The sequence below is a fragment of the Anguilla rostrata genome, chromosome 4, assembly GCF_018555375.3.
Source record: "Anguilla rostrata isolate EN2019 chromosome 4, ASM1855537v3, whole genome shotgun sequence".
In the NCBI taxonomy this organism is placed as follows: domain Eukaryota; kingdom Metazoa; phylum Chordata; class Actinopteri; order Anguilliformes; family Anguillidae; genus Anguilla; species Anguilla rostrata.
The window spans coordinates 27,904,594-27,928,872 of record NC_057936.1 but is presented as its reverse complement, the minus strand read 5'-3'; the positions used below and the strand labels follow the sequence as shown (position 1 = coordinate 27,928,872).

The 24,279-nt window shown below is 39.9% G+C and overlaps 1 protein-coding gene across 2 annotated transcripts in view; it reads left to right on the top strand.

Moving 5' to 3' along the window:
- The window catches only part of LOC135253108 (discoidin domain-containing receptor 2-like), a 37,251-nt gene extending 12,973 nt beyond the window's left edge, over positions 1-24,278 (top strand). The window contains exons 2-17 of one of the 2 annotated variants that reach the window (XM_064332001.1): positions 5,574-5,673; positions 11,598-11,700; positions 13,697-13,928; positions 14,177-14,324; positions 15,127-15,229; positions 15,742-15,925; positions 16,217-16,457; positions 17,007-17,072; positions 17,913-18,049; positions 18,408-18,570; positions 18,779-19,002; positions 19,114-19,241; positions 19,808-20,005; positions 20,323-20,557; positions 20,730-20,879; positions 21,042-24,278. In XM_064332001.1, coding sequence (XP_064188071.1) covers positions 5,598-5,673; positions 11,598-11,700; positions 13,697-13,928; positions 14,177-14,324; positions 15,127-15,229; positions 15,742-15,925; positions 16,217-16,457; positions 17,007-17,072; positions 17,913-18,049; positions 18,408-18,570; positions 18,779-19,002; positions 19,114-19,241; positions 19,808-20,005; positions 20,323-20,557; positions 20,730-20,879; positions 21,042-21,173 — 2,520 coding nt within the window. In that variant the 5' untranslated portion in view covers positions 5,574-5,597 and the 3' untranslated portion in view covers positions 21,174-24,278. Of the gene's footprint in view, positions 1-5,573; positions 5,674-11,597; positions 11,701-13,696; positions 13,929-14,176; positions 14,325-15,126; positions 15,230-15,741; positions 15,926-16,216; positions 16,458-17,006; positions 17,073-17,912; positions 18,050-18,356; positions 18,571-18,778; positions 19,003-19,113; positions 19,242-19,807; positions 20,006-20,322; positions 20,558-20,729; positions 20,880-21,041 lie in introns of both variants that reach the window. The other variant, XM_064332000.1, reaches the window with a different exon arrangement.
- Position 24,279: the final 1 nt, after the last annotated feature.

The window sequence follows — 24,279 nt, the reverse complement described above, 5'->3', positions numbered from 1 at the left end:
AGCAGTTTTATGGAACAGTAACTCCTCTTGTGTTTTAGGAAATGGAAAGCTTATGAAAAAAGGATATTGACCCAGAAGGCCTCCTGACTTTCTAAATTTAACTTTGCACATGGCATCTATTTTTTGTCATCACTGTGTTCTAGTACCCCTGTATACTATTGTTGCAGTGAGACTCAAATAATTATCAGACTAATTAGATGCAGCAATCAATCAAAATGTTTAATTTCCTGCTGAAGGTCTGAATTATCTGTCTGTCATTCTGTTCATAGCATTACAGATCTGCATACAAAAGCTCAGTTGTACATTGTCAGTTCTCGCATCCAAAGGCATTGCTCTTGGGGTTTCAACATCAGGCTTGATATGGTGCTAGACACCTGCACTTTTAGTGGTAGGAAAATGGCGAGCGTTGTTGCTGAATGGCCTGTTCTATTCATCATGTTGTGTTATGTTATGTTTTGTTATGTTATTAGTATGGACCATATAGGGGAGAGGTGAACTAGTCTGGGCAGCGTGTGGGCCAATAGGGACAATGAGGGCGAGCGTTGTTGCTGAATGGCCTGTTCTATTCATCCTGTTATGTTATGTTATGTTATGTTATGTTATGTTATGTTATGTTATGTTATGTTATGTTATGTTATGTTATGTTATGCTATGTTATGTTATTAGTATGGAGCACATAGGGGAGATTTGAACTAGTCTGGGCAGCGTGTGGACTAATAGGGACAATGAGGGTTCAGGAGTTCAGCTCATTTAGTTAATTGAGCTGAAATTCTGTTTCAGTACATACCGTTGACAGATTTGTATGTATCGAGTTTAAAAATTAATTGTCCAATTTGGAACAACAATACATCCCAGTGAAATATTACTGCAGTCTAATCAAGCACTTGTACAAGTCATGGTATGCTATGTCAGGAAGTTTGTTCGCCTGACAGTTCTGTATTAGCTGAAGCATAGTTGAGGGCAAATTATGTGGATCCTGCACTCCAACAATAGAATTCCAACACATTGTGCATTGAATCATCATATTATTCATTGAATAAATTCTCTGCTTTCTTGGAAAGCTCTGCATACAAACTCAGACTGCTCATTTTTCTAAAACATCTGACAGTAGTGTTTCTGTCCACACAGTTTAATATATCGTGCTCTGAGTTTTGTCATCTTGAAGTCACATGTGACTGCATGCTCTTAATACTGGGGTTTCAGAGCTAGATGCCAGACATGGAGTTAAATAATAATTTTCAGGAGCTTAGAATTATTAAACCTAATTATACATGGAAATAATTGCTTGTATGAAGCAGTCATTGGGCAATTGCCAATTTGTGGTTGATAATTAGACATTCCTTTCCTGTTAGCTCACATTACAATTTTTCTAAACTGCGAGCTGCATAATTTAGCAATTGGTAGCATAGCCCCTTATTTTTTTTAATGTAATTCCTATGATTTCATTATAAAACATTTAAATTGCAGGTTAAAAGTAGATTGAAGTTTTAAGAAAATAGCAGCAATATATGCACAACTAGGAAACAAATGGTCTAATACATAAATTATTGTTGTATGCACATGAGGTATGGATCATAATATCTTCAGGATTCATATTGTTTTAGAAATCCTCAGGTCTAATCAATGGATGATTCCTAAAATTGTAATTCCCAGAATATTTGGAAGCTTCTTATACAGTTCTGTAGTGACCTATTCTGTTAAAAAATATATTTTCTTTACTATTTATAAACTAACATTATTATATATATATATATATATATATATATATATAGTATCTTACAACTTCAAAATTTCCATCATTAGATGTATATACATTGTCTTACAATTGTGTCTAATTTTATTGAATATATTTCAGTAACATTGCAAGAAATTACAACTTATTTTTATAATAAATCTATGGGAGGATTCATATGATCCTTATGATGTAAATCATTCATTTTCCACATTGCACAAACTACAAACAAGATCTACTTTAAATATCTCTTTGAAACTTCATAATTTTAGTTGTTCCTTTCTGTTATTAGTATGTTGGTAATGTAGGCTTATCTGTAACAGTTCAGTATCTGAGAACAAATAAACTGCTTTTTTATTAATATGAATATAAGCATCTGAGCATTTAATCAATAATAAATAAATATGCAGTGATTTGCCAATATGCTCCCCTAAAATAAGTGATACAGCTAGTGCTATATATAGTATGGTTGTCCTCTGCAAGTTCCCAGACTCTGTGTTAAAGAATTGTTTACTTTTAAAGAATTCTATACTGTATATGCCAGTCTGTGTTTTGTAATGTAAGTACAAAATGTAACCACACTTTTGCAAACACTCTTAGTGTAAGCGTAGAGTACTGTTAACTGGAGCCATGAGCTTCTTGTGTTTTTTTCCTGAGATGAAATGTCATCCAGTTTACAGGTTATGCGGTTTACAGTACCATAGATGTTGAATAAACAGAGTCCCCCAGAGAGACTGCAGTGTAAATGGATGGAGAGAGTGATGACTTTGGCCTGCTGGTAATGGAGGTCAAAGAAGTTCGACAGGGAAGGCAGCCAGGGCTTCCTGTCTGAAGACAAAGTCTCATTGCAAGTTAACTCTGTTTGGTTCTGCCCATGCCATCCTAGTATTTATGAGACTTGGAACTCAGTAGAGGCTGGGTTTCCTGGTGCCGGGATGTAACCAAATCTAGAGCAACTCTCCAACTACGTTGTCCTCATTCTTTGATCCATTCTAAACTGTGTAAAATGTAAGATAATCTTTAAGAATTTCTAAACTTCTGCTTTCATCTTGTCTGAATTTGTTTTTTGTTGCATCGATTATATGTTTTGAGAGGGCTTTTAAAATCCATCTCGTTGTGTCGTAAATGTGTTTTTAGCCATCAGTTTTGTTTTGTAGATCATAATTCTGTTTTTAGTGTCGGGTCTGTGCACTTTGTGGTTTTTAACAAATCCCAGCCTTTATTAAATCCAGATTTTGAAATCTTTGAAATCTTGACATGTTGATCTATAAGCCACTCCTACAAAGAGTCATGTGGGGAATGTTTTGTTTGGCTTTGGATAAAGACAAGAAACCCTCCTTTGCACTTTAAACTATTCAGGAAAGCTCTGCAGTAAATGGTGTTTTTACCCAGCGGTCCGCACGTATTGAAGGATGACCAGAGTACTCTGAGACAATAAGAATATCACTACAGATCTTGGCCCAGCTCATATGGGGGTCTGGATTTAGATATTTAAATTCTATTTTTCCTTAAACACGAAACACATTTGTATTTACAGTGCCAGTTATTATGCTGTTCTTCAGAAAAATGTGTTAATAAATTACAGCTGCTTAGGGAACAATAACATCCTGTGCATATGAATTTTTTTACCATTGTAAATAAACTGGTTGGATAATTAACTGCGTAATTCTTCATTGTGTAATTTTTTCTGGCTGGCAAGTAGACCCTGGAAAACTGCTGATTAAAAAATAATGGTTTCTCACTGGTATAGTTCATCCTAAAAATATGTAATTTTCATTTGTTTTCATGCACAGTAATATGTCCAGAGTTAATTCAACTCTAATAAAGTTGAATTAACACTGAACATGTTACTGTGTACCTCAAGAAATGGCATTTGATCTGACAATGACAGCTGTCCACAGTGTATTTTTTAAGATTTGATTTGCTTGATTTGATTATTTGATTCGGCAAACATAATTTGCAAAAATGAGTCAATCTGAGGCTGTGTGCAGTTACACCCAAGTCTGTAATCATAAAACCTCTTTTTTTTTAAACTTGCTTTAAACCTGAAGTGGCTTCTTTGTGTTGTTTGTTTGCAATATTTACTCTCTTTTCCCCTAAGAGTAATGTTTAAAATTAATATTTATGAATTTATGCATTATTTATTTATGATAAATTTATATATGAAAAACATTTCTTTAACTGGGGGGATTCTTAGCCAATGAAGCACCAGTGCATAAGATTGGAGTTAATAGCATTGTAACAGCACAGACTTTATATTAGTTAAGAACAAAAAACCCCATTAGCGAGGAACCTATTAACAAGACTTCCAATAGTAGTTTATCGGACAGCCTGTCATCCATCCGTACACTCAACTGTAAGAGGACATGCTTTTATATCCACCGAAAAGACAGCTTGTGATGCATGTCAGTGTGCAAGCAAAAGGGAATGGACCTGCACGATAAAATGGCATTCTTTCAATCACTTTTTCAGTCTGACATGGTTCCTAAGCTTTACAAAATGGAGGTGTGATGGACATGACATCACATAGCCTACAACAAGGAACGTCATTAGCTTACAAGTGTCCACTCGATAATGTGTCATTTTAATTTTTCCATTTGATAAATCATGCAAAAACAATGAGCTCTTACACTGTTTTTATTATATCAAAAGTCATCACAATGTCCTCCACAAAATGTTAGGCCCAGGTCGTAGTGTTTTGTGTAAAATCAGGAAATGTTTAACTCCAAACTCCATTAGCCTCAAATGGTGCTCCCTCAGTCCTAGTGTGGGTGCAAAAAAGGCTGACACCACCAATCACACCATAGTCAGCGAGATGTAAAAAAACAAAATCATACCGTAATCTCTGTGTGCATGTTTGTATTCGTGTGAGAGTTATCAATATTATTTTACAGTTTCCTTTATTGATAAATATATATTAAGGCATTACAAAAGGCAGTCATAATTTGTCAGAACTAATACATTACGATTACAATTCTTTGGCTCTTTTGTCTGTAGCAATATTATGTATAAGTTACAAAATGCATAACCACTGCAAAATGTTTGGGCCTCGGTGACAAATGGTCATGTCAGACTTTTTCATATTACTGTAGGCGGGTCCATGGGCAGTCTTGCCGCAATATTATTGGCTATGAGAGTGGACAGTCTGTGGTCTGTAGGTGGTATGTTGGCCCAGGGACCAGCCCCATTCTCTCTCCAGCTGAGGTAATGTCTGACTGTCAGCAGAACTGCATGGTGCAGAAACCTTTGTTGATTTTTTGTTAAAAGACACTTATCCATGTAATCCCATTTCTTGCTTTACCCCTCTGACAACAAAAACATAACTAAATCTTCCCAAAGTTTTTAGTTTATATGCTCTGCTTACGGCACATATGTAATTAATGGAAAGTCCACCTCCCAAATGCAATTATTGCTTCTTTCTTGACCACATGAAGCCATTTTTTATTTTTCAGAAAATAGGTGATGTTGGCCACATCGCCTATGTTCCATACACAGTGAATTGAAAATCTACTGTAAGATGGTTTGCATTGATACTATGCTTGAAATGATTATCCCGATATTTCATGCAAACAAGACAAATAATATTATTGTATCCTTTTTATTGAAAGCATGCCTTTAAGTTTTCGTCAATGTGTATAGTGTGGTCCATATTCAAATGGTTACTTTTTCCCTAACAGAAAAAGGCATTTTTACAATGCAGTTTGAGAATTTGTTCAAAGACTTGTGAAAACACCATTTAATCGTTGCTGTTGCTGCGCCACCCATTTTAGCTTTCAGAGGCTGCAGAAGGTTGGAGTTATGTAACATTCTGATGGCTTCTCATTCCTTGCTTTGGCCACAGGAGTGAAGATTCTCTCCTTTTTGGATGAAGCGCCTTCTGAAAATGCTCCTCCCTCTGCTGCTCTTCCTGTCTGGAGCAGTAAAGGCACAAGTCAACCCCGGTAAGAGATTTTGTTTACCTAAAGAGTTCAGCCTTCCAGTCTTTCTCCCCTTAACTGAGGCCTTGTCCCCTTGCAGCCATGAGGGCTGTTTGAAGTTCATCCACTGTAAAAAAAAAAAAAAAAATTAATAAAGGGTTTCATTGTTTTAAAAAAGAGATATTTAAGCAGATCAAGTTGCCCTGGTCAAACTGTTCAAGAAATGCATTCACTAACTCACTATGCATTCACTCACTAAGGGGCATTATGACCCAGTAAGAACTGCGCTGAATATAAAAGTTAAAGTGATTATCCAGACTCTATCATGTGCCAGTAGCATTCTGCCCTGGGTCACTGTGACACTTCAGAAATCCTGATGAAGGGTGAATGAAGATTCCAGTATTGAATATTGAAGTTTACTGCTGTAATGCTTCTTATCCAGTTGTTGTCAAAGGAAAGAGGGAGTTAAATGTATGTGTTATGTGCTGTGGAGCTGCTTTCATTAAATACAACTTTATAACTGAATAAAATAAAAATAGGAAGGAGCAAGGCCAAGCAATAAGCACAGGAATGCTCATTTTTAAGAGTCATTTTACAGCTGTGGTATGGCTTTTTATTACATTTAATGGTATGGTATGGCATCCAGATTAGCATTTCATTTTAATTAAAGCTTCGTTCTAGCAAACTACAAAGAAGCCCAAAAAATTCTGCTCTGCATGTCTGAAGCATTTTAATGTACACAAAGAATATCTTTGAACATCATTAACCATCCTTTCTGGGGTCAGGCAAGTAAATAACTATCCTTAATTCTTTTGATGGTTTCTACTCACATCAATCTGTAAGAGCAAATTTGTCCCCAGCTGAGAAGAGGATTGCAGTCATGTGACACCATACACCCTTACGTCAAGCTATAGCTACCATTCCAGCCTGGCATATGATAATAAATAATAGCATCGAAAATTTTCAAAATTTTAATCATAACAAAAGACATAGGCGATCTCTGGGTGGTTTCTCCAGCTAATTCAATTTTTGATTCAGTTACATGCACCACTGTCCAGATTTATCCTGACTGTGTCCCTCTCAACTATGGCTGGTAATCCTTCCCAGAGACATGCAACTGGTCCCATAATTAGTGTTGTCCATGAAGGGGGGGGTTTCATATGCCTCATTGCACATAATTAATGTAATTCGCAGCGCAGCACAGAACTGAATGTCCAGATCATATGCATGATGTGGAGGTTAAATCCCGTCATTCTGTCCTCTCAGGCAAACGCTCAGGTTTCTTCTCATTGCATCACAGAACTGAGGTTGTTCCTCGGTTCCACAGTGAACTCATCCATCCCAGACTGCCTTACCGCTGGAGAATCCATTAAACCGGCTTTCTTTGGCCCCTCTGTTCTATCGGCAAAGGCATTCACAATCATTATTGTCATTTATTTTTCAGGATCATGTGAGGATCTGACCCTGGCCAAAGTTTATTATTACATGTAGTATGAGAGGGAGATTGTTTACAAAGGATTCAGCAATCCTACTGGAGTCTGTGGCTAATGCATACCAGACATTTTGACAGCAGGAAAGTACATTGAAATGAGCTGTGCTTTTAACCAGTTTCTGAGTTCTTCCGGACAGTTTTTACCCTCTCATAAGTCATAGAGAAGTGTATTTATGCATTTAAATATGGTCAAAGTTCACAAATTTCAGTATGCAGGAGTATCTTTGTGTGGCTTACAGTAGGGAAGATAATAGCAAGCTAGATAAAAGCATGATTATCCCGCAGTATCCAAATTCCAATTGCTCAACATGCAAGAAAACATTTCCTTGAAAGAGCTATTGGAAGGTCCTTGATGTTCACTTTTACACGTTTACAGATGCAAAGCAAAGTCCTTTTGTAATGATATTCCCAAATATCAATTTGACAATTGTAAAAATCTTTCTAAACTAAAAAAATGTTTTTTTTCAACAGTAGGAAATATTCATTGCTGTATTAAACAGCAAACTAATGCACCAATCTGCCAAATCTGCCAAATTTCCCCAGCTCTAAATTCCAGAAGTGCTGTCATTATGCCAACTTTTTTTTTATTTTTTTATTTTTATTTTTTTTTTATTAATGGGCGAAAAGTGATTCAGAGTGAGGCTGGAAGAGGAAGAAGCCGAGGCGCTGGCCGAGGTGGGCACACGCTCACGTTACCCGTGCAAACAGATGGAGCTGATGAACCCTCGTGTTTGTGATGTGCGGGGGTTGGAGCCAGCGGTTAGACAGCAAACACCACATGAACAAGCCTGCCTTTCACAGGCAGAGGCATGGAAAAATCAGAGGCTGAAAAAAAGGAGAAGAAAAAATCCGCCTTAGCTGAGAGCCGTTGCTAGGTTTTCTGTGCGCCTGCCAGCCAGAGCAAGCCCAAGAGACGAGAGAGAAAGACCTTCATTCTGACAGCGCTCCCTCACATAAGGCTGGTATTTTTCCACCTTTTCGAAACCTGATATTTTTAGATCCACAGTGGAGTGCAAGAATTGATATTGTTGTTATAATAAATGGTGCATACAGTATACTTTGCCCTGAAGGGAAAAAGCAGCATAAACAGGGAAACCAGCATAAACAAACCTTTGTGGAATAAAATGCATCTTCATTGAGTGTGACAGATTTATTTAGTTTTGTTCTTGGACAGTATGTGATGTTGTCCGTGGTAAGTTCTTTCCAGGAAAACAGTTTGTCCTCACAGTTGTGTTGTCCCTTTCTGCTATAGACTCTGGGCCTTTCGAGCAGACTCAGTGTGGCTCCACTGTTGTGTTCAGGGAGAGACTGAATCTTAAAAAAATCATATTAAACTGATTTAAGGCCTACCACTTTCAGTTTTCACTTTGGTTGCCATTTGGATTAAACAAAAATGACAAACGATTGTTGCTTGCTTTTTGTGACACAAGGTAGAGAAGTACTGTAACTGTGTATCTTGAGTTGGCAATTTCAAGCTTTTTAAAAGAAAGGAAATACGACTGGATTTATGCATGTTTAAATCTGTAAATTGATTTCCATCTGGGTTTATGACATCTTTCACGTGATGTGCCGGAGCAGTTGTGAGATACAGCGTCCTCTGAGGAGCTAGAGTTCTCCTGTGGCACTGCAGTGTGGAAAACAGTCACAGGCTTGCAGCAGAGTTCATTAACAGTGCAGTGCCCGTTGCACTGGGTGTGGGTGGGATTACAGTAACTTGAGAGGCACAGTTGCAGATTCCAAATAGGGAGAAAGAAATGGGAAAACAAATTATCTTTTTTAGTTATGGTCTTTTGGACAGGTCCACTTGTGGAAATGAATATGAGAAAAACCCATGACATTGAACTGAAATGTAACATTCAAATCATTGAATGTCAAATTGGATTACTGAGAGTATGTTTATATCTTCATAATAGATTGCTGACAGTGCATTAATGTCCAGATGCTGTCCAGAGAAAGACACACATTTAATTATTTATTCAAGTCATACACTACAAGACTACATGGGGATTCTCTCTCTCTCTCTCTCTCTCTCTCTCTCTCTCTCTCTCTCTCTCTCCTCTCTCCTCTCTCTCTCTCTCTCTCTCTCTCTCTCTCTCTCTCTCTCTCTCTCTCTCTCTCTCTCTCCCCCTCCCTCTCTCTCTCTCTCCATACCACACACAAACACACATACCTCAAGGTTCATGACTCCCCAGTCCACACTCACAGCCATGAAATCACCACCCTAAAAACTGCTCAAATTCAACCACAACTATAGAGTATGACTGCCTGGTGAGCCAGAACTCACAGTTTTCCCTACACATTACATATGCTCCATAAAAGCAAAGTGTGCAGATTATAGGTTTAGAATCTGCACAGAAACCCAGCTATATTTCTGCCAGATAACTGCCCCTGATGTTTTATTTTGTCAATGAATTCATCTTCAGCTAATCACAGACAAGTTCCCAACATCTACTCATCTGTGACAGCAATTCTATGCAAACATGGAAGCTGTTCCTAATCAAATCTTTTAATAAAAAATTGCATTTTTAAGCAAATTTATTCTTGGCTGGCTGGATCAGGAACATGAAATCTTTTCATTTAATTCTGATGATACCATTACTATAATACAAACACTATCACTCAGTTATGATAGTAGTGGCAAGAGCAGTACTGACTCCTATAGGCTGTGAGACTGGGTTAGTGTGCAAGTGGAGGGAGATCAGCAGTATGGACTGGGAGGGCTTTTTATGCAGGGTTCAGTTAGTCTGGGAATATTTCAGATTGTAACTACCCAGATGAACATTTTCTCCCCCATTTTGACTGATACTGTAGAAAATACATTTTGAGGCAAGAAAAGGGAAGACAAGAAAGGCGTTCACTTCCAATCCTGCTGGTCCTGGCACCATCACAAAGCTTTTCTGTTCAAATGAAGGCGTGGCATCAACTGAGGGAGCCCCACCGTGATTTTACAACACTAATAGTGCCTTGATCATTGATCAGCCCTGCACTGGTTCCACTGCTGCACTGATCCCACAGTTGTACTTGTTCCACCTTTTCCATCACTCTTTTACATTTTATTTGAATCCCATGATCATATTGGTTGACTCATCCATGTTGGAGAGCTCACACAAGTCTGCATTTAATCCCAAATGCAATCTACCTGTCTGTTCCCCCACTCTGCAGTCCACCAGCTGAGTTGTCATGGCGATATGCATTAGTGAAAGTAGACTGGAGTGGTGTATTTATTTCCCGAACAATGCATAATGACTTGTCCAAACTGTTTGGACATAGGACCAGGGGAAGAATCCAGTGTGTGGTACAGACTTCTATAATTATATTACACAGAAATTACATTGTGTTTTACAGTATACATGGATATTACTACTGCCATGGAAAATCCATATGTACCTAAATAAATGTTCTGCCTTGTGAAATCTTAACCAAAACCATCTTTTTAATCTCACACGCTGTTACGGTTGCTGGGTAAAATAATGCATCATTAAAATGTTCATAAGTACAAATTTCACTTTGATCATATCTCAGTTTATAGCTGCCATATAAAAATAAATGTAAGAATAAAGATCTAGCAGACCACACAAGAGCTTTCAGGAACAACATTTTATACCCAGCATGTATGGCTGGTACCACAAGTGTTGTTTGAATTGGCAGGATAGCTGAAACAATCTCATGGTACAATTTAATCGGAGTAACCACATTGTGAGGGAGGGTGGAAGTGAGAGAGGAAGTGGGGGAGTGAGAGAGAGGCGGGGAGAGAGAGGGAGAAAGAGATGCAGTACAGAGGGGGCCTGCCTTAAACCTTTACTTTAGAACAGCGTCCTACTCATCCTTTGCTTCAGCTTTGTCCTCTATGCCAGATACATAAATCACTGAGCAGCACTTTCATGGATATTACAGTTTTCAAAGAAGTGCAATAAATTACCTGTTTACATATGGCTCATTATACTGCACAAAACTGTCCTGTGAAAAAGGACATGTAAACATTATCTGCAGTTAAACAATCATCAAATAGCAGGTTATATGAATATCTAATTGGAACCCAATAGGTTTTTTTGGGGAAAACTTATTACAAAATGAATCATAGTTAAAAGTGCACTTTGACAATGAAAACATTCTCTTGATCTTCCTGTCCCCTGGTTTGTTATTGATGCAATTTTGCATGGTGAATTAATTGCATTCAATACTTGGCATATAGACATATATTTAGAAATTGAAAGGGTTTGATAGTGAGTTTCTAGAATGGCCTTGGCTGAATTTTAATTCAATCAAATCAATCAATCAAATTTTATTTGTATAGAATATTTTACAGCAGTTGTCACAATACGCTTTACAGACAACCCTGGCCTAAACCCCCACAGGAGCAAGCCTAAGGCAACAGTGGCAAGGAAAAACTCCCTGTGGCAGATGTGGTGACTGATGCATTCATTCTGACATGCCTGTTAATGTGATGGTGTTACAGGCGTGTGCCGGTACCCTCTTGGAATGTCTGGTGGGCAGATTCAAGATGAGGACATCTCTGCCTCAAGTCAGTGGTCTGAATCTACTGCAGCAAGATATGGCAGGTATGTGCAGGCATGCACACACACACATGCGCACACACACACACCTGCACATAAGCACCCATCCACATACACACACACACACAATTCATTATTTATGGGAGACAGACACTACATTGCCAAAAGTATGTGGACACCTGACATCCAACATCTCATCCAAAATTGTGGGCATTAATATACCATTGATCCACCCTTTGCTGCTATAACAACCTCCGCTCCTCTGAGAAGGCTTTATACTAGATGTTGAAGTATTGCTGCTGGGATTTGTTTCCATTCAGCCAGAAGAGCATTAGTGAGGTTGGGCACAGATTTGGTGATTAGGCCTGCCTTGCAGTTGGGTTTCCAATTGATCCCAAAGGTGTTGGATGGGGTTGAGGTCAGGGCTCTGTGCAGGCCAGTCACGTTCTTCCGCACCATTCTCAGGAAAACCATTTCTATTTAGACCTTGTTGTGCGCCCGGGGGCAGTGTCATGCTGAAACACTGTTGGGGAAGCACAGAATCATCTAGAATATGATTGTACAGTATGCTGTAGCATTATGATTTGCCTTCACCGGAACTAAGGAACCTAGCCCAAACCATGGAAAACAGCCCCAGATCAAGGGGTGTCCAGATGCTTTTGGCCATATAGTGTAAGTCACCACTAAGAGCTGATGTTCATGACAGATGCTTTAGACACTGTACAATTAAGGTAATATGTCATTTTCACGAACAGATTGAAAAATCTCTCATAACAGTCATTCTAGGATACATAAAACAGTCCGTTCAAATTGACACAGCTGAAACAGACCTTCTCTAAGATAGTTTCTCACTATCTTTGGGGAGCCTCCCAAAAATAAAAAATTAGCAGTTGGCATGTGTAGCCTAGAAGACTTATTTGATCGTTCAAGGTTTGATATTTAGAAATTTTGAAAGAAATACTTCCAGAGATATAGCGAAGATACTGCCACCTCCATTACAAACACAAACAACAACATAAGGTTTACTAGCAGCCAGCATGTGCTCAGATAGACACCAACATATGCTCCCTGCCCTTAGACAGCAAAAGTGCAATTTTGTGGAGAGGCATCTGACTGCAGGCTGGAGGAAGGCGGGGTTTGGTGTCAAGGCTAACCTCTAGACATCCTACCCCCTAGTCCAATGGAGAGATTTGAAAGATGGAATTATTTTTAACCAATTGCAATGTCGATGGGTGGGGTCGGATGTCAAACCCCACCGATCGACATCAAACCCTGTCCCTCCTGCATCCTGCAGTGAGATACACTAGATTTTGGCTGCGGCATTATTTTTTTGAAAGCTCAAGTTCCATTTGCGATTGCACCCCCTCCCCCCACCCGGGTCTGTGATTTTCAGCATATGCCCTCCAACCTGAAAACAGTGCACTGCTCTGACAAGCAGTGAAAATGAAAAATGTATTGCTGATATTTTGACCCAGCTGGGCTGAACACATTTCTGCTGATATTTTGATGGTACATGCAATTTATTTTACAACAAATACAAGAATACAGCTGTGCCTAGCGACACCCACCGCCTTTTTATACCTGCTAACTATTGACAATAATGGGCCTTGATTTCATTCAGGCCTGGTCAATCCTACTTAATGCTGAACCTGCAGTATTAGTGCTAAGCTTGCCACTGCATGCCTCTGTACACACTGTGGTATGCATTCCATGGGTGTGTGTGTCACTGTGTTTGATAAACTGCTGAGCAGATATGCCCATTTACCCTTAGTGTGTGTGAAAACAGCACTCTGAGGGAAAGCTTTTGTGTCTGGGTGGCCTTTCGCAGTTTGAGGGCGATGACATAATATTGTTTTTCTACATGATGCCACAGTGTTTTCATTAAGGCTAAGCTTTCCCGTTTCAACCTAAAATGATCCATTTAAAATGAATTTACAACAAAGAGCTCTACTGACATATGTGTTAGCTGACAGTTTGAAGTCTGCCCCCTCTTTCTCTCCCACTTCCTCTCCTTCTCTTCCTCTCCCTTTCCCTCTCCCAGGCTGGACTTTGAAGAAGGCGATGGCGCATGGTGCCCTGAGATTACAGTGGAGCCGGACAGCCTGAAGGAGTTCCTGCAGATTGACCTGCGGTCGCTGCACTTCATCACGCTGGTGGGCACGCAGGGGCGGCATGCCGGGGGCATCGGCAATGAGTTTGCCCAGATGTACAAGATCAAGTACAGCCGCGACGGCAGCCGATGGATCTCCTGGCGCAACCAGCAGGGGAAGCAGGTACACCACCGGGCGGCACCCCTTCCCCTCCCAACTCTGCTCTGATAAATAAAACCTGATATACTTGCAAGAACCACATCATGCTTCACAATACAATAATAACTAAATTCATGGGAGTGTAATAAAAGTGTATGGTCCTACCCTTTCCCTTCTGTAATCATTTTTTGTGTTGTTTTCTATCAGACAGCTTGGATTTATCACTGATTGGCTGTAGCTATTGAATAATATGGCCGTTTGTTACCCCGCAGGTCATTGAGGGGAATAGGAATGCCTATGACATCATGCTGAAGGATCTGGAACCGCCCATCATCGCACGTTTTGTGCGCTTCATGCCTGTGATCGACCACTCCATGAATGTGTGCATGAGGGTGGAGCTCTACGGCTGTGAATGGTTAGGTGAGATAAGAGGAACAACAGCAGCCAAGAAGGAGACAACGCTGAATTATGAAGCTTTTAAAAAGTTGTTAACATTACAAAAAAAAGAGTTGGCCAGGAAGTTTGTAAGATGACTGTATGTCTTAAATAAACAATGCTTCAGTTCATATTAAATAGCGATTTTATACATAGAGAAATCTTAGCTGAGCTATCAGGCATTATTCAAGGGACACTCAGAATTTAAAACTATTTCACACTATCAGGGGAATAATTGCCTGTTGACCCCAATAAACTGATGGCCTTATCTCGGCTCTTCCACTGATATTTATTCTTAAAGAAGAGCAGATATCACCGTGTGCTGTATCATCTGCACATTGTTTACCAAAGAGATCAAAGTTTAAACAAATCTTGGTGCGGCTCATTCGGTTAAGACACCACAATGTAGTACAGGTACAGTATGAGTTCCATAGTCTTTCATTGAATCCGGACCATGCCAGTGCCTACTGTGTCCGGCAGCTTTGTATGGCAACACGAAATTGGCAACTCCCTCACCCAGGGCACAGGAGGGTTCAGTTGGTTAGGGATCCTTGTTTTATCGCTATCTAGAAACCCCAGCCAGTTGATCGGGTACCTGTAGATTGCAGTCAAAGCTGCATATGAAAGGTCTTCCTCTGACTGAACACTGAACTAGTTGTACAATGCCATATGCAATTCATGTTTTTTTGTTCCATTCAAAACATACATTCTTTCCATAGGCTACATTCTGCAGTGGTTGAGTTCATGAGAGCAGTCTGATCAGTGCTCACTCATTCCTGTATTTTAGATGGCCTGGTGTCCTACAACGCTCCAGCAGGAAAGCAGATGACCATTAAAGGCCTGCATGTGTACCTGAATGACTCTGTGTATGACGGGGCTGTTGGCTACAGGTAAATTCATTTACTCTCAGACTTGTGAAAAGTCCCCTGTGCCATGACTATTGAATAGCACAAGCATAAGAGAGCGGGCTGTGGTACTATTTGTCTCTGCAACATGACTTGTCTCCACTTTATAGTGCTTGACTCATAACTCATAACTCATTGTAACACAAACAACATCTTCCATGACACTGTGTATTTAGGCCTAATTCCTCTGGGTTAGTGCCAGAAAATGACCCACCTTTCCTGAATGATGCAAGATGAGCCATGAGTGGGCTGGAAGGTGACTAAAAGAGAATGGCACCATCTAGTGGTGAATGGTAGCTACTCCTTCCAGTTGTCATCATTCACCATCTAGTGGCGAAAGGCAGTTACTGCCTCCAGTAATCATTTCCATTGAAATGTAGTTAATATCAATCCAATATTGAACCAAACCTGTCTGTACTGCCTCTTCAAAAGATTAATTTCAGCGGTTTGGGGGATCTCTCTCTCTCTCTCTCTCTCTCTATCTCTCTCTCTCATAGCATGACAGAGGGCTTGGGCCAGCTGACAGATGGCCAGTGTGGCCAGGATGACTTTACCCACAGCCACGTCTACAGTGTCTGGCCAGGCTACGACTATGTGGGCTGGACCAATGAGAGTTTTCCCAACAACTATGTGGAAATCATGTTTGAGTTTGACCGCGCTCGCAACTTCACCACCATGAAGGTGCATGATACAGGCTGTGTTTGTGTGTGTGTGTGTGTGTGTATGAGTGAGTGTGGATGGGGGGGGAGTGAGTCTCCTGATGCAAGAGCCATAATCAGGAGTACGTTTTTGGGGTTAATCACAAAGGAACTTTAAATTTATTTTAAAAATAATAAATTATTATTTTATATGAATGTGTAATGTCTTATTATTCACTGTCATTTACTATTTGCTTGATGGATTAACTGGACAAGGCTCCAAAATTGTGGGTGATAAACAGCTAGTTTTGAACACTGCTACATCTCTGTACAGGTGCACTGCAACAACATGTTCACAAAGAGGGTGAAGACGTTCCGGCAAGTGGTGTGCTACTTTCGCTCAGATTCAGACTGGGAGCCCACGCCCCTGTCCTTCAGCCCCGTCATGGATGATGTCAACCCCAGCGCCCGCTTTGTCACGGTCTCCCTCCATAACCACATGGCCAGCGCCATCAAATGCCAGTACTACTTCGCTGATGTGTGGATGATGTTCAGTGAGATCACCTTCCAGTCAGGTAGAGCAGTACATGATCTCTGGCTAGACACTCACTTATAGGGTCTAACTCTTATTGAAGTGAATAGCACGGTAAAAGGTTTGAATACATCATTTTGAATTGTGCACAGAATGATGGATATTAAACATAAGTAATAAATCTTCAAGATTCCCTGAGATATTCCACATATTGATCCACTATCATTGGTTTCTGTATCCATTTGCATGCCTAAAAAAGTGCATAGGGGCAACATAGCTCAGGAGGTAAGACCGGTTGTCTGGCAGTCGGAGGGTTGTCGGTTTGATCCCCCGCCTGGGCATGTCGAAGTGTCCCTGAGCAAGACACCTAACCCCTAACTGCTCTGGTGAATGTGACATATCAATTGTAAAGCGCTTTGGATAAAAGTGCTATATAAATGCAGTCCATTTGCATACCAATGACCTTTGGTATGTACTTCTGTACTTCACTTTGAATAAAAGCGTTTGCCAAATAAATGTAATGAGTTTGTGTTGCAGAGCCTGCTCATTGATGAGGTTTGTTTTTCTCTCTGTTCTGCTGTCTATCTCTCAGATACAGCCGTATACAACACCACCCTGGCCCCACCTAAGACTGGCCCACCCACGAGCACGCAGCCAGGTCAGTGTTACCCCTTTTCTATGGATCTTCGAATGAAACTTCAGGAGACCAGTAATAGCATCTGATACAAACTGTATGGCTTTGTATGGGTCATGGTCAAAAGGGAAATGTTATACAATTATTGGCTACGCATGACATGATCCTGTGGGTGGAGGTTTGATCCCCTGCCATAGCACTTGTCAGTTATGACTCCTTCTCTATCTCTGTCTGCCTGTCTGAATAAAGCAGGGGTGCCCAGTCTTATCCGAAAAGGGTGTCGAGAGCAGTGGTTGTAAACCTTGGTCCTTGGAGTCCCCTATGTATGCTGCTCTTCATTCCAACCATAATTGCAATCCAAGAATTTTAAACCTATTTATTTCCCTCAGTCCTGGTTAGTTAAAAAATCTGTTAACTATTTTTATGCAGTTGTTGGCAAAATAGCTCAATGAGCACAATATGGAACATGAAATGTTCATTCTTTGTGGCATGCATAGCTATTTCTGACATAATGTGGCTTGAGAGGGTAAATAATCCCAAAGCACCTAATTAAGAAAAATGAACAGCTTGTTAAAATTCAATGGTTGCAACTGTGGATGGAACAAAAACCATACACAGAGGCTCCCCAGTGCCAGTATCTGCTGGCTGTCAGTGTGTTTCCACACCTGTGATTCATTTAAGTCATTGATTGGCCAAAAGAGTTCATGCACCTTGTTCTCGAGGCAATAATTGGCTGCTAATTGAAATGAAACCACAAACACCTGCAGATAATGTGGGCCTCCTGGACTGGACTATGACACCCGTGGTCTACAGTGTGAGACCATTCACGGCCTGTTAAAGGTGACTGTTGCCCTCCTTTTGCAGGTGATGACCCCACACACAAGATAGATGACAGCAACACACGGATCCTGATCGGGTGCTTGGTAGCCATCATCTTCATTTTAGTGGCCATTATTGTCATCATACTGTGGCGACAAGTCTGGCAGAAGATGCTGGAAAAGGTGAAGGAGCATTTGACACAAACAGTGAGAATGTGGTGCAGCGGATGTGTAGTGATCTTGATATTGTAGCTAAAGTAATGTGTATGGCTTACCTTACTTTACCATGATTTGTTTCATTTTCAATTGTAACTGATATGTTACATATCATGTAAATGTGTGCTTTAGTGAAGTGATAAAAAGAGATTTCATCCATAAAGAAGTAGCTGTGTGTGATTGTGTGCATCCGTTGACCATGTCACGGTCCCTGATGTAGTATGGGGTCAGGGCTGGTCATGTTTTTTTTTTCATTCAGGATCCTTTGTTCTAGGCCTCTCGGCGGATGCTGGACGATGAACTAACTGCTAGTCTGTCAATACAGAGCGAGACCTTCACCTATAACAACAACAACTCATCCTCATCATCCAGCGAACAGGAGTCCAACTCCACCTATGAGCGGATCTTCCCCCTCGGACCTGACTACCAGGAGCCCTCGCGCCTCATCCGCAAACTGCCCGAGTTCTCGCAGTCCACGGAGGAGGCTGGTGAGCCCCGTCCACCGTCCCTCATAGCTGCACCAGACAGCTTTGTGTTTGTGCCTCTAATGAGGCATCAGGCTGTCAAAGGCAGTTTTCTTTGTGGAGAGTGAATGCAGAGCGATATCATTGTAACTGTAAGTGTGTGTGTGTGTGTGTGTGTGTGTGTGTGCTTGTGTGTGCTAGTGTGAACATGTGCACTCCTTTTTTGCTGCAGGGACCAGTGCAGCATCAAAGTCATCCCAGGCCAATGCCCAGGAAGGCGTCCCTCACTATGCGGAGGCAGACATTGTCAACCTGCAGGGGGTGACGGGGAGCAACACCTACGCTGTGCCGGCCATCACCATGGACCTGTTGTCCGGTAAAGACGTGGCAGTGGAGGAATTCCCCCGGAAGCTGCTGACCTTCAAAGAAAAGCTGGGAGAGGGACAATTTGGAGAGGTCAGTAGTCAAGGCATCACCAAGCCCAGCAGGGCCAGATGCAAGCAAAATGAATCTTGGCATAAATGACATAATCTTGATTCTCTGTTCTGTGTTTTTGGGGTCGTTCAGGTGCATCTGTGTGAAGCGGAGGGGATGCAGGACTTCATGGACGATGATGATTTCTCTTTTGAAAGTGACAGTCAGCCCATACTTGTGGCTGTGAAGATGCTGAGAGCAGACGCCAACAAGAACGCAAGGTAACCGACCATATTGGCATGCCTGGTACAAGTTCTATGTGCTCTTTACATCCATTCTGGTGCAGATATTTATTACTAAGGGTTTAATCTTTTATTTATTTTTTATTTTTTTGCTGGTGTTCCTTTAAGTTTTGATCGCACATAGCCAAATAATCTGCAGAACAGTAAGGTGTTCATTCTTGTAGGCATTACCACTAGGACCTGAATGCCATTCTGCTCATTATGTGGATGTATGTACAGTGCCATAAAAAGTATTTGCACAATTATTGCATATTTGTCACACTGAATGGTTTCAGATCTTTATACAAAATATATTGGACAAAAGGAAACTAAGTAAACACAAAACACATTTTTAATTATTATTTCATTTATTTAATTACAAATATAATCAAACACCCATATCACCAATATGCCCACTATACATTTTCTCTGAAGATCTGTCAATGTGACAAATATGCAATAATAGAGGAAATCAGCAAGGAGGCAAATAATTATTCACAGCACTGTATATTTCTTTGTATCCATAAAATTGTGCTGATTGAGCCTCTCCTCTTCCCTGTTTGCAGGAATGATTTCCTTAAAGAAATAAAGATAATGTCACGGCTAAAAGATCCCAACATCATACGCCTCCTGGCGGTGTGCATCGGCAGTGACCCTCTCTGCATGATCACAGAGTACATGGAGAACGGGGACCTCAACCAATTCTTGTCCCGCCATGAGCCTGAGGACCTGATGGCCCTGTTCAATAACGCACCCACTGTCAGGTAACACAGCATGCCTGTCCTCAGCAGAGCTCCCATACAGGGGAGAAAAATTTCATTTTAGGGTAATGCATTCACTTGAGTTTTTACATCTGGCACAGATATATTAATCCAGACAGCAGACACAGACAGAATTTTCTTGTCAGGAAGAGAATATTTCTATTGAAAAAGGTGCTGCAGGATATGGATTTCTAATTTTCGATTAGTGCCTGGGCCAGGAATTTGACTAATTTTGTGGTCTGAGTTGACCTGGTGTGTAATCACTTGTTTACTGGGTATTGTCCCACACTAAAGCTCTGTACTCTTTGTTGTAACATCAGCTATAGCAATCTGAAGTATATGGCCACTCAGATTGCCTCTGGAATGAAGTACCTGTCCTCGCTCAACTTTGTGCATCGAGACCTGGCCACACGCAACTGCCTGGTAGGCAAGAACTACACCATCAAAATTGCTGACTTCGGCATGAGCCGTAACCTGTACAGCGGGGATTACTATCGTATCCAAGGCCGGGCAGTACTGCCCATCCGCTGGATGTCCTGGGAGAGCATCCTGCTGGTAAGGACACATTTTTACTTTAGAAAGAAACAGCAGCAGGAAAGTGAACCCTGATAAATTCTGCACTCATGGGCCACGTGTTAAAGGAAACCAGTGCCAGGCTGGCAAGCTTGGGGTAAAATGTAGCCTGAACAAATGGGATGATAGCAATGTCTGTCCCTCTGTCTCCCAGGGAAAGTTCACCACCGCCAGCGATGTATGGGCCTTTGGCGTGACCCTGTGGGAAACGCTGACATTCTGCAAAGAGCAGCCCTACTCCCAGCTTTCTGACGAGCAGGTCATCGAGAACACCGGCGAATTCTTCAGGGACCAGAAACGGCAGGTGAGGGGTTGAAGCTTCCTATGGCTGAAAACGACCAAATGGTGAATTACATATCTGACAGTAGATAACAGTTATTACAATGGTGATGTCACCGTTGATCATTTTTAGGTATGATGCAATGGTTTCACAGCACTTGCATATATTTGTCTCATGTCCTGCCAGATCTACCTGCCCCAGCCAGACATGTGCCCTGACTCAATCTACAAACTCATGTTGAGCTGCTGGCGCAGGAACGCAAAGGAGAGGCCGTCCTTTCAGGAGATCTACCATTCCCTCCTGGAGTGCCCGCCTTAGCGTCAGTGCTGGCATGCTCAGAGACTCTGTGTGCCCACAGGACTCCAGGCAGCCTCAGCCAGGCTGTCACTTAATAAACACCGCTCATACATTAACAGCATACACACAAGCGCAGTGCATTCACGGGGTGGGGAGTGATAGCTAAAGTCGAAACATTCCCCATTTCACATATGAGAGTAGTTACTGCTGTGTAAAAATGTTGTTGTTGTTGCTGTTTGTGCCATTAAAAAGGCAAGTCAAACTAATTTACCAGGGGTGTCGGTAAACCAAAAAGGAAACGTTAAAGGGAAATGTTGTTGCGTTTTTTAAATACCTGATTCTCCTGCTATTTAGTATTTACATCTACATCAAAAAAAAAACCAAAGAGCAGACCTCAGAGAAAACAGCATTTACTTGAATGTAAAATTATGCATGGAATATGAGTCAAATATAAGTCATGTCAAGCGCATGCAGTTACGTGATAATTCATATCAGTATTCCTACGACACCAATATCAATATTTCATTTCTTGTTAGGACCAAGTAATTTTCATATTTATGACAAACCTTCGAGAGAATTTTTGATTTTGAATGACATTAGTGATTATTAGCGTGTATTTGGATAGTATTGGGTTCTCATATAATTAGCATTTATTTTAATTGTTTTTGAATTTTTTGTTTGATTTGCCTTTTTTGCTTTGTAGTCCACTTAAAGATCAGCTTGAAGTTTCATTTATGTCGCTTGTATATTTGAAATGCTCGAGGTTGTGCCCAGTCTTGTTATTTGTTTACCAAAAGATCACTGTAATAAATGGGGAATCACATAAATGCAGACAGGATGAGGGACATTTTGAGAGGGAAATGTGTATTATAGTTATGGCAGAAAATTAGTTAAGATTCATTATGGTCTTGTTTTGCTGTCAGTCCATTAAATACAGGTATGACATTTTAATGATGATGCAGCAACAGTAGCATTGCACAGCTATATAATACTGACTTATTGTTTTGAATGTTTTGTATTATTAAAAGAATGAATTGACAAAAATACTGAAATGCCATAAAATGGCATTTTTCTTTCATTTCAAATGATGCTGTTTTGGACAGAAATGAAAATAAATCTTTTAGCACTTCAAGTAGCTAGGTATAATAGATGTCATTTGTTAACTTTGTTCTAATATTGTGCTTTACTTTATTTGTACTTAAAGCTTAATTGTTTTGTTTCAGTTTTCAGTGTACTCAGTTTAAATCTCAAGTCAAACACTGACAGGGTCTTGCAGGTGGCTTTGTGTAGTTTCACAATACAGGTATAATGGACAAATTTGAAGCATGTAGACCTTTGCAATAAAGGGCCAATCAGTACCATACAGTATGTCCAGACCTGGAATGGACTTATTCTTTATTTTGGCATAATAATTCAGATGAGAGAGCAAGAGGATGATCATCTTTGCATAGCATTATAAGCCAGTGTTGGTGGTTAAGGACAGTAATCTCCAGTGATTTCTTTTTTTATTTTATTTTATTTTCTTTACTATTTTTTAAATGTAACATATTGCCCCTATTTCCATTTAAAACATTCATACAGGGTTGTCATATATGACCACAGCTGGTGAATTTGCTCCCTAGTTTTTTGAACGTGTTCACAACTTTTTATATGCAGAATTGTAAATTATGATTATAATTACCAATGCAAATACCATTAAGTGGACTAGTATGCAGATCATAAAAACATAAATGGCAGTTATTTCTCAATGGAAAGGTATGCTGCTTAAGAACAACAAAGTAACAAATACTGATTGTTAAAGATGCATTACAGTATGTGTTAGGTAGAGAGTGTATTGTAAGTTTATAGATGTCAACAGAATGTGAAATGTATTGTATAGTATATGACAATCATGTAAACCTAGACATTGTACATGAAATTCCATCAGAGCTCATATGTCTCAGTATGTTACATGATTGTGCGTGGTGAGGTTTATCCGAGGATACATTCTAAGATTTGTGTATTTGCGTATTTCTGAAAACATAAGAAAAGATATTAATGTTTCTTACAGTCAAAGTATTGTTGCAGAAGTGGCCTTAAGGGAAAATTTGATTTAGAAAATCCAAGTACAGAATGTGATTAAAGTAAACTTTTTTCCCTGATGGAGGGCCTGCCAAGTTTTATTCATAATACTTTTAGGTCAGATTGTAACAGGTATCATTATATGTTACAGTGTTGCAGTGCCTTCATGGGTATGCTTGGTTTTCACAGAAAATTGTCTTAACCATTTACCATGATGGAATCCCAGAGGCTTTTAAAGACCAACAAACTCACTTCACCTAGATTGCACAACTATGATTATTATCCACTCCCACCATGCCTAGATATAGCTTCTCATAATCACACCCAAAAGGAAAAAACAGTTTCAGATTTGTTTTTACACTCAGGCCACTTGACCTTTGACCTAGCCTTTTTCAGATTCCACTGGAACAAAAAAAAGAGATACATTAAACCATCCATTGTGTATACAGTTTAGTATTTAAACTGAAATATATTTCTTTTCATTTGGGCATTTCAGTTATGGTTTTATAAGACAACAAAACAGCTTTTCATCTGGCATTTCAATAATGTTTTGTCTTTGGATGCATTACAGTTTTTCAAATGATTTTCTGAGAGTTAACAGCAAAATTAGCTATTGCCTAATGTTTGGTATTGGGTAGAATGGGTTGTACATAAATATAGTAAAAAAAATTCATTGTGGTTTGGCACATTTAGAGCCAATTTAGATGTGCCAATAACAAAGTATGAGGAGAGGTTAATTCAGTTTTAAAAAGGGAGTCATTCATATTGTGGACAGTTTTTAAAATAGGAATATGTGCTTTATTTCATACCTTGTCTGTCAATTATTTTTACCAATTGATTACATTATTTTGTAAAGTAATAAATATTGTATAGTGGTTATTAATGTTTCATGTACAAGAGAAATTCAACTGTTGTATCAGTAATTGTTTCATTTTATGGTTATATTCATATATTTTATTGAATATGTGTTTATTTCAAAATAAAAAGTTATGTATGTTTTGTATTGGTAGATGGATACTGCCGAAAGACAACATAAAGTAAAATACCTGAAATTCCATTCTCAAAC